Source organism: Amphiura filiformis, chromosome 11 (assembly GCF_039555335.1).
Source record: "Amphiura filiformis chromosome 11, Afil_fr2py, whole genome shotgun sequence".
Classification (NCBI taxonomy): Eukaryota; Metazoa; Echinodermata; class Ophiuroidea; order Amphilepidida; family Amphiuridae; genus Amphiura; species Amphiura filiformis.
Window position 1 is genome coordinate 16,111,062 of NC_092638.1, and position 13,615 is coordinate 16,124,676.

The following is a 13,615-nucleotide window of genomic DNA, read 5'->3' on the forward strand; positions in this document are numbered from 1 at the left end:
TCAGATGGAGCTCCATTGTCATTTGGCCAAGATAGTCTTTATTTTTTTTCTTTACCTCATTATTTTGGCTAAAAATCTATTGAAAACATCCAACAGTTAATATAATTTTATCATTTTTGTGGAAAAAAATACCATACTTCAAATTTGATAAATTGTAAAATAGTCAGCTGTCTTAACCTTGTTGCTTGCAACATCAATGCATACCCGGTACAGAGCACAACTTTTGTATGGAGCACCAACTCCAACTTTTGTGCAAAGCATAACTTTCGTACAGAGCACCAACTTTTGTATGAATGAAAGAACAAGTGTATGGCAACATTTATAGAGGTATATTCTATTCGGGTAAATTCAATAACTCAACACACCAGTTTCATTAAAGATACTCTTGTCTTCATTTATTTGAGACCACTTTCTGCATAAAGTTACATCTCTTTCATATGTATATACCTGAACCCCATGACCACTATAGCCTTTCATACAGTGCCCCTGATTGGTCAATTACATAATATAATCATCTGATTAACCAATCAATATAGAGCTTTCAGAACTCTTACCAAATAGAGGCCTTGCATGTGACGTATCATCCCGTAAATATGGCGGACTACTCAAATGCATTCAACAAAAGCATGATTGCAATCTACCGTGACAGTTCGTCTCACACACATAACCCTGCACTACGATCAAATAGGTTGATGACAACATTTGATTGAATGGACTGCACTCCGCCATAACTATGGTGAAGGACACCGGATCAAATCCTTTGTTTGGAGCCAATCGATAAAAGAATGCAGGGCCTCTATATTAAGCTTAGTCCCCTTCAGCCCTACTCACTATTCTTTCCATATCTCTGATTGGCTCAATACATGATAAAGCCCTGTTTGTGACCAATCAAAATAGTTCATAGATGCTGCATGTAGTACCCATGGGGTTCAACCCCATTACATTTCAATATTAATATGATACAAAATTTAAGCATACAAAAGTACTTCCAATTAAGCAGAGCATATTAAATATCATTTATATAACTTTCAATGCACAATTTGAAAATGTTAATTTGAATTTTCACTATGTGAAATTCACTTTGATCAAAAAAGTCATGCTACCTTCATGAGCTTGTTCTATGGTGACCTTTGTTTACCTTCATAATGTCAGACAGTGAAAATAAACCCTAGCATCACTATACTGCAAAAGACTACAGCCAGAGTGCCTCCCTTCACTGAAATGGGTGGGGTGGGAAACACATTACTGCGTCTCCAACACCCCGAGTACATTAGTGTTGTAGATTATGATATTTTGATACTCGTCAATATCCAAAAGAACATATTGCTGAGAAAGTGGTAATACAAGTGCAATCAATTCTTTACACAGAACAATTTCAAACATTTTTACTTGTTTTATTTGTCTTTAAAAAGTTCTCTACTAAGACTTTTTGTGCAAGCTTATACCAGACACGACCAAAAATTGAGTTCCAAAAGCATTACAAATTACAATCCCCAAAAGATTTTGGGATTGCTGTAGTAAATCTTTCAAATCAAACTCCTGCTTTGTTCACAAAGTGTGCTTTAAATCACATTTGGAAGCCTAAGGTCTGCTATGAAAACTTATTCTCATAGTGGAAACTATCACCAAATTCCTGATAAAACAAAATGTTTTTATGTCCCTAGCATATACCTTTATACACTGTAATGACCTGATAATACAAAATACTGTTCACATCAACTAAAGTTGAACTTGAGGCCCAAACTGTTTCTTACAAACAAGAACATATCTATACTTTCGTTTCACCTCAAGTTTGTTAATTACGTAGGTGCATATTCAGCCGCATAACCTAATCCCGCAGAGCGTGTGTACAAGGGTGGTTGATACGCTTGCAGCCCATCCACACAAAAGCATTGACGTCACTACCAAACTCCAGCTAAAACTAAGTGTATAGAAATAGAGGCTGCAGGTCTTTCAGGCATTTATGCAAAATGGGATGCACAGGCCAGGCTAACATTGAACATTTCTCTTTCAAGAACATATATTTTTCTTTCTTTGAGAGCCACTATATGCAAAGCTTTGAATGCACATATCAAAGTCAGATATCACACAACCATACTGCATATTGTATCCTTTTCACTATTGTTCACTATCATCATATGTGATGCAATCAAGCAAAATCAGTCGGAACTTGGAAATACTGATTTTGAGATATAGCCAAACAGAGGTTAATATTGCCTTTTGTTTCCTTTTGTTTTGGAAACTCTTTAATTGATCATATCTTTGGAACTGGCTGTTCAATTTCAATGTGGTTTTCTGCAAAATGTAGCTTTGTAAATACTTTTTACTATCCTATAAGAAACTGCAAATTTAACATTTCCGAGTTCCGACTGATTTTGCTTGATCGCATCACACATAAGTCACATGATATGTAAGTCACATGATACTGATCCTCTCAGGCCTAATGCTGTATTGAGGTGCAGAAAACAAGGAATTGCGTCAGCATTTCAAATTACAAGAGTTGCAAACGTCACCTTTGTGGCGCACAAAGTGCATGTAAACTAGCATGATCATACATAGACTCTAGTCATATGATTAATGCCTATGCAAAGTCCACCCACTTTAAGTTTGAAGGTCCTTAAGGATTTGCAGTTTTGACACAGTTAAAAATATATCTGTAATCAAGACCCTTGCTGAACACCACTTCATAACTTTGTAAAGGATAAGTATACAAAGTTTGCCAGATCCATGGCTTTCGGCCTGGAGTCAAATCCCCAAGACACTGCTGGCTATTAGGAACAATTATTTCACCATAACATTACCAGAAACCACTATAAGCAACCTTCACAGTTCAAGTGAATTGACTTTACCTCAACTGCTCAGTGCCAGAAATGGGTAAGTGCAATAGCTGTCCTGTGAATATTTGGCAAGTTACACACAGTATATTGCACTTACCCACTTTTGGCACTGAGCAGTCAACATATCCATTTGTAATAAGTAATGGTCTCCTGGTCTCTTGATTTGGATGATCAAAGGACGTCTTCAAAGAGACACAAATACCTGTCATAACGAAGCAACTATACCAACTTGTGTACCATAAGTGAAAAACAACAAAAAGTTACAATGGCCGAGTAACTATAGGAAAAGTAAAACTAACATTATCATGTAATACAAAATACATCAATGGAAAAAACCACATTGATCATAAAAGAATCAAATGTTGAACCTTCAGATCTCTAGATCTGTGCTCTATCATCTGAGCGGACTCAGCTGGAAAAAAGTTCAAATGTGCTGGAAGAAAGAAAACAGGAGAATCATTTCCACATTTAGAATTTTAAAGAGAATCTGTGAATGTATTCTCACAACCATTCTTCTCAAAAAGATTTGCACGAATCAAAGCTTATTCTCATAAAAAGTCAACCTCTACACAGGAAGCAAGTTGCGAGAAGTTAACAATTCCTGTCAAAATTCTTTGCTTGAATCTAGAGCAATTTTCACACTGTGTGACAAAATTCAAATCTAGGCCTTCCGACATTACATATTGACACCAAGAAAGAAATCTTAACTATACGTGCCACCAATAGTAAATGTAACTTATATTTGGAAGATAAACATATCAAGTTGGTATATAAATAACAAGTCTGTAAAAAAAAATACATAAAAAGAAAAAAAAAATAGTTTCTGATACATCCGTATGGTTTAACCATAGCTGGCAATTCACAATATTCCTCACAAGTCACATCAGCAAAGAGCTATCACTTGGCTCGATAAGCATACCAACATTTTGTATGTTGTTTACAGCTCATAATTATTACAACTTTGACACGATGCTATATAGCCCTATTACAGGTATTCCTTTTAGGAGCTAGTGTACTTGCTTGTAATACATCACATTTTGTGATAACAATGTATCACATTATAAGAGAAATTTATCAAATGACTCTTCTATATCTCTCCCTGTCTGTTCCAAATGCTCATTTTCAAGGAAGTACCTGTTGTTATGTCATTAGATATGGCGTACGTCTTCACAAAAATATAGCAATAATAAATAGTTATTTCAAATTTCACCGTTTTTAACAGAATCATGTTTCGTCAAACAATGGTGTTGCATCGCCTTGTTGGCTATGAGCCGGTGGTGAAATAGACATCGGACTTGGTTCATGCATGCGGGGTGTGTAGCGCGGAGCTCCAGAACTACGAGGGGTACCCGATGCTCGCGGTGTCATAGAGCCCGAACGGGGTGTGTGGCCACCATGTGGTGTGTGGCCACCGTGTGGTGTGTGGCCACCGTGTGGTGTGTGGCCACCGTGTGGTGTGTGGCCGCCGGCACGTGGCGTCATACCACCGGCGCGTGGTGTCATGCCGCCAGTACGAGGCGTCATGCCGCTGTGCTGGCCAGGACTTCTCCCTGGATGTGTTTGTTGTCGTTGTTTGGCCCATTGAGCTGCCTGTTGTGCCCAGTCCACAGCTGCTCTTCTGTGGTGGAATACAGATAAAAATTTGTGTTATTGTTATAAGTTATTTCATTATTATTATTATTAAGTATAATATAAATACCAATATTAATGCTCAGCGTGCTAGCCAAAAGTCCAAGTTTTGAGATATTTTCTGAATAGAGCTATCTTAAAACCACTGAACTAAAACTAGGCTTTTTTGTATTCATTTTAATGCATTCATCATGCCTATTCCCATAATATATTGACTATGGGTTCTGATTATAAATCACTACTACTGGAACTTTCTGGAATAAATTAAAAAAATTTACCAAATTTTTGCCACACATGATAAATTTTGTGAACTTGATTGGAAATATTTTTGCAATCTTAAATTCACGTTCCGGTAATTAGTTGTTCGCTGAGAAATGGAAATAGCAACGTACTGTTACAGCATCTAATTGTTTCACAATATCTACGGAAAATGTACTTACGATGATGATTGCTGTTGTTGCTGTGCCTGTTGCTGACTAGCCCCCTGGACATGTCTCTGTATCGCCCTCACCACCTGTGTCGTCTGGGGTGTCGTGCCACCCCAATTAGCCCTTGGTGTTGGCTGATACTGCGGTGTCCTCATTGGATTTTGTGATGGGGTCATGTTTGGCTGGTACTGAGGTGTTGCATGTGCTAACGGTGTCGCCATTGGATTGGTCTGCGGAGTTGCATACCCAGCATGCATGCCCGAATAGCCTGCAGCAGCAGCACCAATGAGGGCACCGTATCTTCCAGGGAGCTGTGGTGTAGCACTGGGGGTTTGTCTAGGAGTGGCAAGACCACTTTTGAGCATCATCGGTGTACCTGAAATAGCAAAGATATTTATAAATTAGCACTTTTATAAACATGACCAAACAATACATTATGTAATTAATTCTTCCTTTGTCCCTAATTGATTTGCTGACAAGTTGTTCATAAAAGTGGTACCATTGTTGCGGACAAAAGGGTCCGGATTTATATTGGTAATTGCACCAAAAGCATAAATGCATCGATCCAGCACGCTAAATGTGTAAGCGACTACGTGTGAAAGTGTTCACTTTTGTTCACACATAACCCAAAGATATGATTGCGTGGTTATAAGCACATAAATCAGGCTCAAACAGTGGCGGCGCACGAGGGGGGCATATGCCCCCAGTCAGAACTCTTGCCCCCCGTAAAAACCAAAAATTACGAAAAAATACCACTTTTTGCGGCAATTTTGAAAATTGACTTTGCCCCCCCCCCAAAAAAAAATTCATGGCGCCGCCACTGGGCTCAAACCTTCAATACATGGTTTATCACTGTCCACCAGCTTGACTGATCTTGCAAGTAGATGAATCTCTCGATGTGGATAGGCCGCCAGAAACATGTCTATGGAGTCAGCGCTAATGTGGTGCCAAGCATGGTAAATAGTTAATATCTAACTACACCCTACCCAATACTAGGAATTTCAACTGCATGAACACAGCTTTCAACAGCTGTTGTTGATCCAACTGAGATCGTATATCACATATTTTAAACTACAACGCGAACGCACAACCTTGGATACAATACTAACCAATCATGAGTGCATTGGCATGGTTGGATTCACTTCCATGTTACTCACGCACAGTCGCACACACTGGCGCACATCGCGTAATGTACACAAAAAGTCATCACACTATGTCAGGCTGTGTTCATTCCATTGAAATTTCCACTATAATCCCATAATCTCTGCACTTATCTTACCTGCATAATATGGCATAGGTGTACTCTCTGGCGCGGCTCCCATTGGTGTCCTGTGATGAGAGGCTATTGTAGGGGTAAGACCTGTAATAGCAAAGTCACATGTACTCTTGGTAAGTACTGCAAATACAAGCAGTGTTCGGAATAAGCCCTATCGCAGTGCAATTTGCACCCCAAAATCCGCCTTTTGCGCTACAACTTTAAAAGTCTGGTGCAAAATTGCCATACCACATTGTACTGACTTTACGTATTGATTGTCTGAGACTGCGCTTCAAATTGCTCTGTGTCAGATTAAATTGCACCACAACTTTCAAAATGGGCCAAGGTAAACAAAATAATTCGAAGACTGGATACAAGTATACAAAGTTGTTGCCACTTTGACTAAACTGAACTCTGGGTCTATGTAAAATTAGCCTATTGTCAAGACTTCATTGCCGGATTAGACAACCTTATTCCGTCAGCTGTATCCCTGACTTGATACTAGGCTAACTCTGAGTATGTTGACATAAACTCTATCTTTGCCAATCACTCATCAAGGGCCAAAAGTGTCATGTCAATAACAGACGTTATGTGCTACACACACAAACCTTTGTAATTCGAAAGCTTAAAGATGTCAATTATCGTCCGATTTAACTACCCTGAACAATTACTGAATGAAATGATATTCATCTGATTTGCTGTGTTTGACAAATGCTAAAAAATAAGTCTGATCCTTTGAATTAAAATTGTGTTACATATCTACCTTGATGTATTTTCAAAAAATTGCACCATTTTATTTGCACAGTAACTTCATATTACTGTGGTAATCTACCCACCTGGAATAGGGTCCCTGAAGTGCTCCTTGAACCACCTAAGCAGCCCATTGATAGAGCTGTGCACCTGCTGTCTGTATCTGTACCCCTCTGGCGTTATTGTCACATACTCATGTCGCGGTTTACTCCTCGGCTGATACGACAGCAATATCTTGCCAGGGTACTCCTTGGTAAAACTCATGAAGTACGGGATACGGGAGGGCGCTTTCTTCTTTTCCCCTGATAGCAACTTGTCCAGGATTTCACGTTTGCCGCCCTCGCTGTTACGGTAGTACTTGTGGGTCATGACGTCACGGACGTACGCCGCCATAGGCTGGACATAGCGTGCCACAATTTCATCTAAATCTTCAAATTCCTGCAGCATGAAATAGACAATTTGAAATTTTATATTTTAGACACAACTTCATATAAAAGTATTTGAAAAATTGAAAAATTTTTCAAATACTTTTATATGGAGTTGTGTCTAAAATATAAAATTTAGACACAACTTCATTTAAAAGTATTTGAAAATTTTTTTTGCTTACCCATACATGTGAGAAATACAAAAGAAATTATGGGAAATGTTGCTTTATCTTCTCAAAAGACATGTGGCCCACGCTATGCATTGATTCAATATTACATTAACTGGTAGTGGTTAATTGGGGGGGTATAAAATTTTACCGATGAAGTATTAAAAGTTGTAAACTCACATGGTCCAGGTGAAATCCATACACCCAGTATGGAAGACATGATCTTATACTTCCACACAGGGAATTCCACATGGAGTCATCCATTCAGGTAACCCCATTTGAAATCCACACTCCCTGTATGGGAGATTAAGTTCAAGTCTTCCATAGGGGGTGTATGGATTTCAACTTGAATAGCCCATTATTGTTTTCCTTGATACAAGATGGTTTACTGGGAATACACATGCATCGTTTTCCTCTATTAATTTCATGATTGGACCTGACTTTTACGCTGCCAACTAGTCAACTCCAGAAAAGTGCATGTCATCCAATCATATTTGACAAAGGGTATATTAGCCCCTACTGTGACCCAATCTGCTTCCTTACCTCATTGCCAATAATAAGGGATTTGCCAAGACTGAAGACGTTTTCCTTGCCATCTTCCCTGACATCAATATGAGAGAAAATTCCCTCGTCAACCTTCCATGTAACCGTCAAATGATCTGTGCCCTGGTGATAGGAAAAGAAACAAGGTATTGTAACAATATTGTCTTATTAATGTGTAATCTTTGCACCCTAGCCAAAATAATTCACCCAGGTCTGATAATCTGTTATCAGAAATGCCACTCAGTTTCACTCCAAAAACCTGAAACTGGTGAGAAAAAGCATGTGAAAGCATGCCAAGAAGCCCCAAAATTGCTGAAAATAAATAAAAATGTGGGAATTTGGAATCACAAAAAACTTGAATTCAGGCTAAAACCTGAAACGAGGCATCTCTGTGTTACAGAACACGCACTGTAGCCTTGGTCCACATGTTCCAAACTTTTCTTGTCATTTGGAGGTTTGTTGCATTTATCCACAGTTTACGCTATAAAATCAAAACATGATTTTTAGCATAACCCTTGAAACTGAAACTGATCCTGAATCTGAAACTGTTCTCTGATATCCAGACTTTTGTTAATGGTTTTAACTTAATTTTCATATTAGTGATAACCTTCTCATTTGATTTAGTTATTACTGGACACAAACCCTGAATATATAATGAACCTGACCCTTGACCCTAACTAACCTTGCTGCTTGGTCTGATGATGACTTCACCTTGTTCCAAATCAGCAATCATCTTCTCAGCTTGTTTGTAGGTCACATTATGGAATGATGGGTGAACAATTACACGCTTCACATATGCTGTCAATTCACAACAAAATTAATCTGTCAATGACGTATTTTATACACAAGAAACAGTTACCAAATATACTGTAGATTGTGTGATCAGTTACTCCACGGTACTGCAAAGTTGTGCGCGTCACATTTTGAGTACACTTATGCAGTAAAACCAATTTTGGCAATCTCCCCATACAGGTTGGTTAGTAAGATGGAGATGGAATAAAGCGTGTTTATAGAGTGTATGCAATAAACCAACCAGAATGGTATAACAATTGAAATGGCAGCCAGGTTGGAGGACAGTTCTAAGATGACAGAGGGATAGATCTCTAGATTGATTCCACAACCATTCATACCTATCACTTGTTTTAATGTATTATCATGCGATTTGCCGTGTGGTACCTTATGGATGCCAGAATTTTATCTATATAAACAGTCAGTTAACCACTTTGATTCAACGTTGAAATATCAACCTGTGCCCACTGGGTATGATGATATTTCCAGAATTTTCATAAACCATATTTAATCAGGTGGTTAACTAATATCCACCTTTTCTTTTAGTAAACAAGTTCAGCATAATACAGTATTTTGATTATCAGCATTCTTGATCAATATTTTTGGCCACAACTACTGTAAGGCACAATGGGCTATCCCATTTAAATAAAATCCATAATACCCTTGTATTAGATTTAGGAAATATCTCCCACAGGGGAGTTTGAATTTCAAATGGAATAAACACAATAGGCAGCTACATTTACATTTCATTCACCCTCTGAGAAATAATCACAGATCGGGTTCCAAATGAAAATCATACTCCCCCTGTGGAAGATATTTCCAAATTCTTTCACAGGGTAATGTGGATTTTAGATGCAATAGCCCAATATATTCATGGCATGAGATTTTAGTGATTTGAAAAGAAACACAATTTTTACTGCATGTGATTTTCTTAAAAGCCTAAAAGAAAAGAATATTTGCAAGTATGACAATTTTGTGAATCCATATCACTATACTTTGATCAGCTCATAATCGGCAGGCCTTATAACATTGCAGATTAATATGAAAATATTTTATTTTGATAATTTTCTTAAGACATCTCTTCTGAAGCATCACAAACAATTAATACAAGTCCTTCTTTCTTTAACACACAAAACAGACCAGACAGGTCAACTAATAGCACTCTTAATGTGGGTCTTCTTCTTCTATAGCGAAATTCTCACACACTTTACAATTAATTAATACTGCACAGCAGTATATGTAGCTCTCCTAAAGAGAAATAGCCCATTTTCAATTCTTACTTGACTGGTGAGCTTTCTTCTCAGCTTCTCCCTTCTTCTGATCCTTCTCTGCTGAGTCATGGTCATAGTAGGTGTCTTTGGGTGGCGCCCATTCACCATTCTTATCCTGTAGATCTGAGCTCTTGCATGTCAGGTCAACTCGGAATTTCTCTATGTCAATCTTGGTGATACGGCAATGCAAAGTCATTCCAAGCTGTGAAGAAGATGATACACATGCATTTTGGTGAATTACTAAGTTTTTCATTTATTTCATTCTTATTTTGCATAGGTTGACTTTTCAATGCACTACACTATTCAGCCAATTCCTTCAGCGGTGTCTGTCTGCTCTGTCTGATTATTGCGTAAAAAGAACTAGGACTAGAACTACGTAGTTTTACCAGCGAATAAGGTGCCGATGTGATGATAATGTGATGATGACATGATTCAATTAGCCAATCAAAACCCCACTTCTGTATACACCATAAACTGCAACAAATTGACCGCTGAAGAACCGTGCTGAAAACCATAGCATTGTTCTCCCAAGGTGCCCAGTTATTGCATTGTGTTTTTGTCTTGCCACACATTTGCTTGCTTGTTCAGCGCAGAGAGGTCAATTAATTTTAAACTGCCTGCACATCAATAAGCATGTTTACAACTACAGCTTTCATCTCTCTTAATAATTTGATACATTTGAATGTGTGTCAGACATGTGTAAGTTGGTGTTGGGAAGCTTGCCCCCTGTGAGAAGCCTTACCCCCCTCACTATGTTGGGACTATGCCTAAAATGAATCTTGCTTTTTGGTTTAACCTCTCACCTGCACTCTATCCTCCGGGTTGATGACCTTCTTATCACTGATGTTCCTGGTGTGAATAAAACCCTGAATGTTATTCTCTAGGTTGACATTGACACCAATAGCTTGACCTGGACAACTACCAGCATCAAAATGACTCCACACCTAGAGGCGGAGAAAAAAAAAGGCAAAACAGACGATTATTTACACAGGAGCAATAAATATTTGTTGCTGATTAAATTACCCTCCATCTATTCTTCCTGAAGAAAGCATTTGCCATGATATGATCACTGTAATGTCTGTATACTTGTATAGTTGGACCCCAACTCAGCACCCCAGACTTTGTATTGAGTCTGGACATGAACAATAAAGGACTCAGATCTGGCTCGGACTCTGATACAAAATATACTTGTCTCAGCTTGGGTGAAGTAGAGTTGGGTACAGCAATCATTGGTAATCAAACACTGGTAGCATTCAGTCATGGCCAAATATCGTTGAGCAAGTTGCGATTGAGTTACCCTGAATTCAAGTGGCATTCACCTCAAACCTGTCACCACATGATTTGTTTGAATTTACAACTATTTAAAACCGCACCAACTGTCACAAAATTGGTAAAATCCGGACGATTTGGTATTCCTTCAATCAACAGCTAACAAAATTTCACACATTTATATCATATCAATGTTCTTAATTAGTCATGTTAATATTTATGACCATTCTAATCAGTGTGAACTTTCTTTTTGTGTGGTGTTCAACAACTTACTTCACTAAGTTCAGGGAAGTCATCTTGTTGACAGAACGGACATTGCCATAACCCTGTCTTGTCATTCCTCACTGGATTGGCATTGTCTAACTCATCCTTGGGTGGCCGACGTCTAGCTATGCTATTTACTCTGGCCAAACACATTTTGCCTAAAAGAAGATCAAAATAAAAATGAAAATACAGTTCCAGGTATCCAGTACACAGACAATGTATAAAATATATGAAATAAATGACAAACATTGCAAGAAAATTAAAGACAAAACCAGAACCCAAACCAAAATGGACCGTACACACACACCCTTAGCCATACACATGTCCTTCAGACATTGTGTGTATTCCTATCAAAACGAGGACATCTGGATCATCATTTCATTGACAAACCGGGGACCAAAATGATGAAATTTGTATGTGTACAGCTGTATATGATACAAAGTACAAAATATGCCTACCAACCGAGGTTGCTCTAGTCAATGGATAATAGCGGACATATATTTCTAAATGCATTTAGCATTCAATTACGGCCTACTGCAGAACTCCACAAATTGAGGACGGTGTTCGTTTGCAGGTAGGTCCACAGTATGAAAGTGAAGTCTTGTGTGTGTTATCAGTGGCAGGTTAACACCAACATACCCCACACACACAGACAGTTCACACAAATTCCCCTAGGAATATGCTAGGGGAATTTTGTTTTGTTTTTTACTCTTTTTATGATGAATAAAACATTTGTGGGAAAAAAATTAGTGCTGGTTAACCCCGACCGGCGTGGCTACAACCCTGGATAAAATGTTCTTTTATTACCTTTGTAGAATGTTTCCGGAGTTTCTTTGGTCAGCATACTGAAGACTTCCTCGGCCGTTGGTGGATGATATGGTGTACGCAGATCCTTGTAGCGGCTGTTTAATTCGGCACGGATGTCATACAATGTGATGCTTTTATTACCATAGCCCTGTAATGATACAATAGATGATACAACATTGATGTATGCATACAATTTGAGATAGTGATCGTGATTAGTATGAAAGGTGGACATTAACAATTTAAGATTGACATACCGTACTGTAAAACAGAAAAATTTCACACGATTAAACTGTTTTTAAATTTTGGGGCATATACCTGTCTTTCAAGTTCTTCAGCAAAAGCATCCAAATCAAGATCTTTGAGTTTGTCAGGATTCTCCAAGATTTCTTCCAAAGCTTCAGCTGGATTAGCATCTTCTGCAGATTCATCATATTCCAAGGCATCCACGGCCATCTTACTGAGCCCACTCATAGGTTTCTGGATGGATACGGGTACTGTCTAGTACTTCAATGTACGAGTCCGTACTGTAAAGGTCACAAAGATTGAATTTTAAAGCAAGAATATATATATTTTTCATCCTACATTTTTTAATCACACCTCTTTCTACAATCCTGATCATCTTTCTCCACAATAGTACTTTGAGATTCATTTTGATAATTCATGCATTGTAAATTATAAAAGCTTCCCCTCTATTTGATCAAAATTGCACAATTTATATCACCTGGGTTCCTGCACCATGACGCCTTTAAAATTCAAAGACTTTCAAGGTTCAAAAGCATGATTTTCATGTACTTACCAAAACACAAATATCATGATGCGGCTCTCTACACTCCCAAAATTTTGTCAAAATTATACTTTAGGTAAAAGTCCAATTTTCAAGGACTTTCAAGGACATTGAAAAGGTGTTTCCAAATTCAAGGACTTTCAAGGACCATGGGAACCCTGTATCACTAACAGCACAGTTAATAAAGACCTTTGGTCCCAACTCGCACACATTCACAAGACAAGAGCATTATAGTGCCTACAACTTACGTGTCAGTGACTGAGGCAGTGTCAATCTTGATAAAACCAGCACAGTTAATGAAGACCTTTGGTCCCAACTCACACACAGTCACAAGATGGTTGCGATTCTCAAGACGCTGATTCTGCTGCTTCAAAGTCTGAAAGGGAAATAAACAAAA

The 13,615-nt window shown here is 38.3% G+C and overlaps 1 protein-coding gene across 1 annotated transcript in view; it reads right to left on the reverse strand.

The window, feature by feature from the left end:
* Positions 1–368: 368 nt before the first annotated feature.
* LOC140164423 (transcription elongation factor SPT6-like) overlaps positions 369–13,615 on the reverse strand; it is a 38,745-nt gene continuing 25,498 nt past the window's right edge. Inside the window, 13 exon segments of the mRNA XM_072187703.1 lie at positions 369–4,455; positions 4,907–5,270; positions 6,174–6,254; positions 6,986–7,337; positions 8,035–8,157; positions 8,717–8,832; positions 10,104–10,296; positions 10,898–11,038; positions 11,637–11,785; positions 12,435–12,582; positions 12,750–12,890; positions 12,892–12,958; positions 13,467–13,594. Of these exon segments, the coding sequence (XP_072043804.1) occupies positions 4,062–4,455; positions 4,907–5,270; positions 6,174–6,254; positions 6,986–7,337; positions 8,035–8,157; positions 8,717–8,832; positions 10,104–10,296; positions 10,898–11,038; positions 11,637–11,785; positions 12,435–12,582; positions 12,750–12,890; positions 12,892–12,958; positions 13,467–13,594 (2,397 nt within the window). The 3' untranslated portion in view covers positions 369–4,061.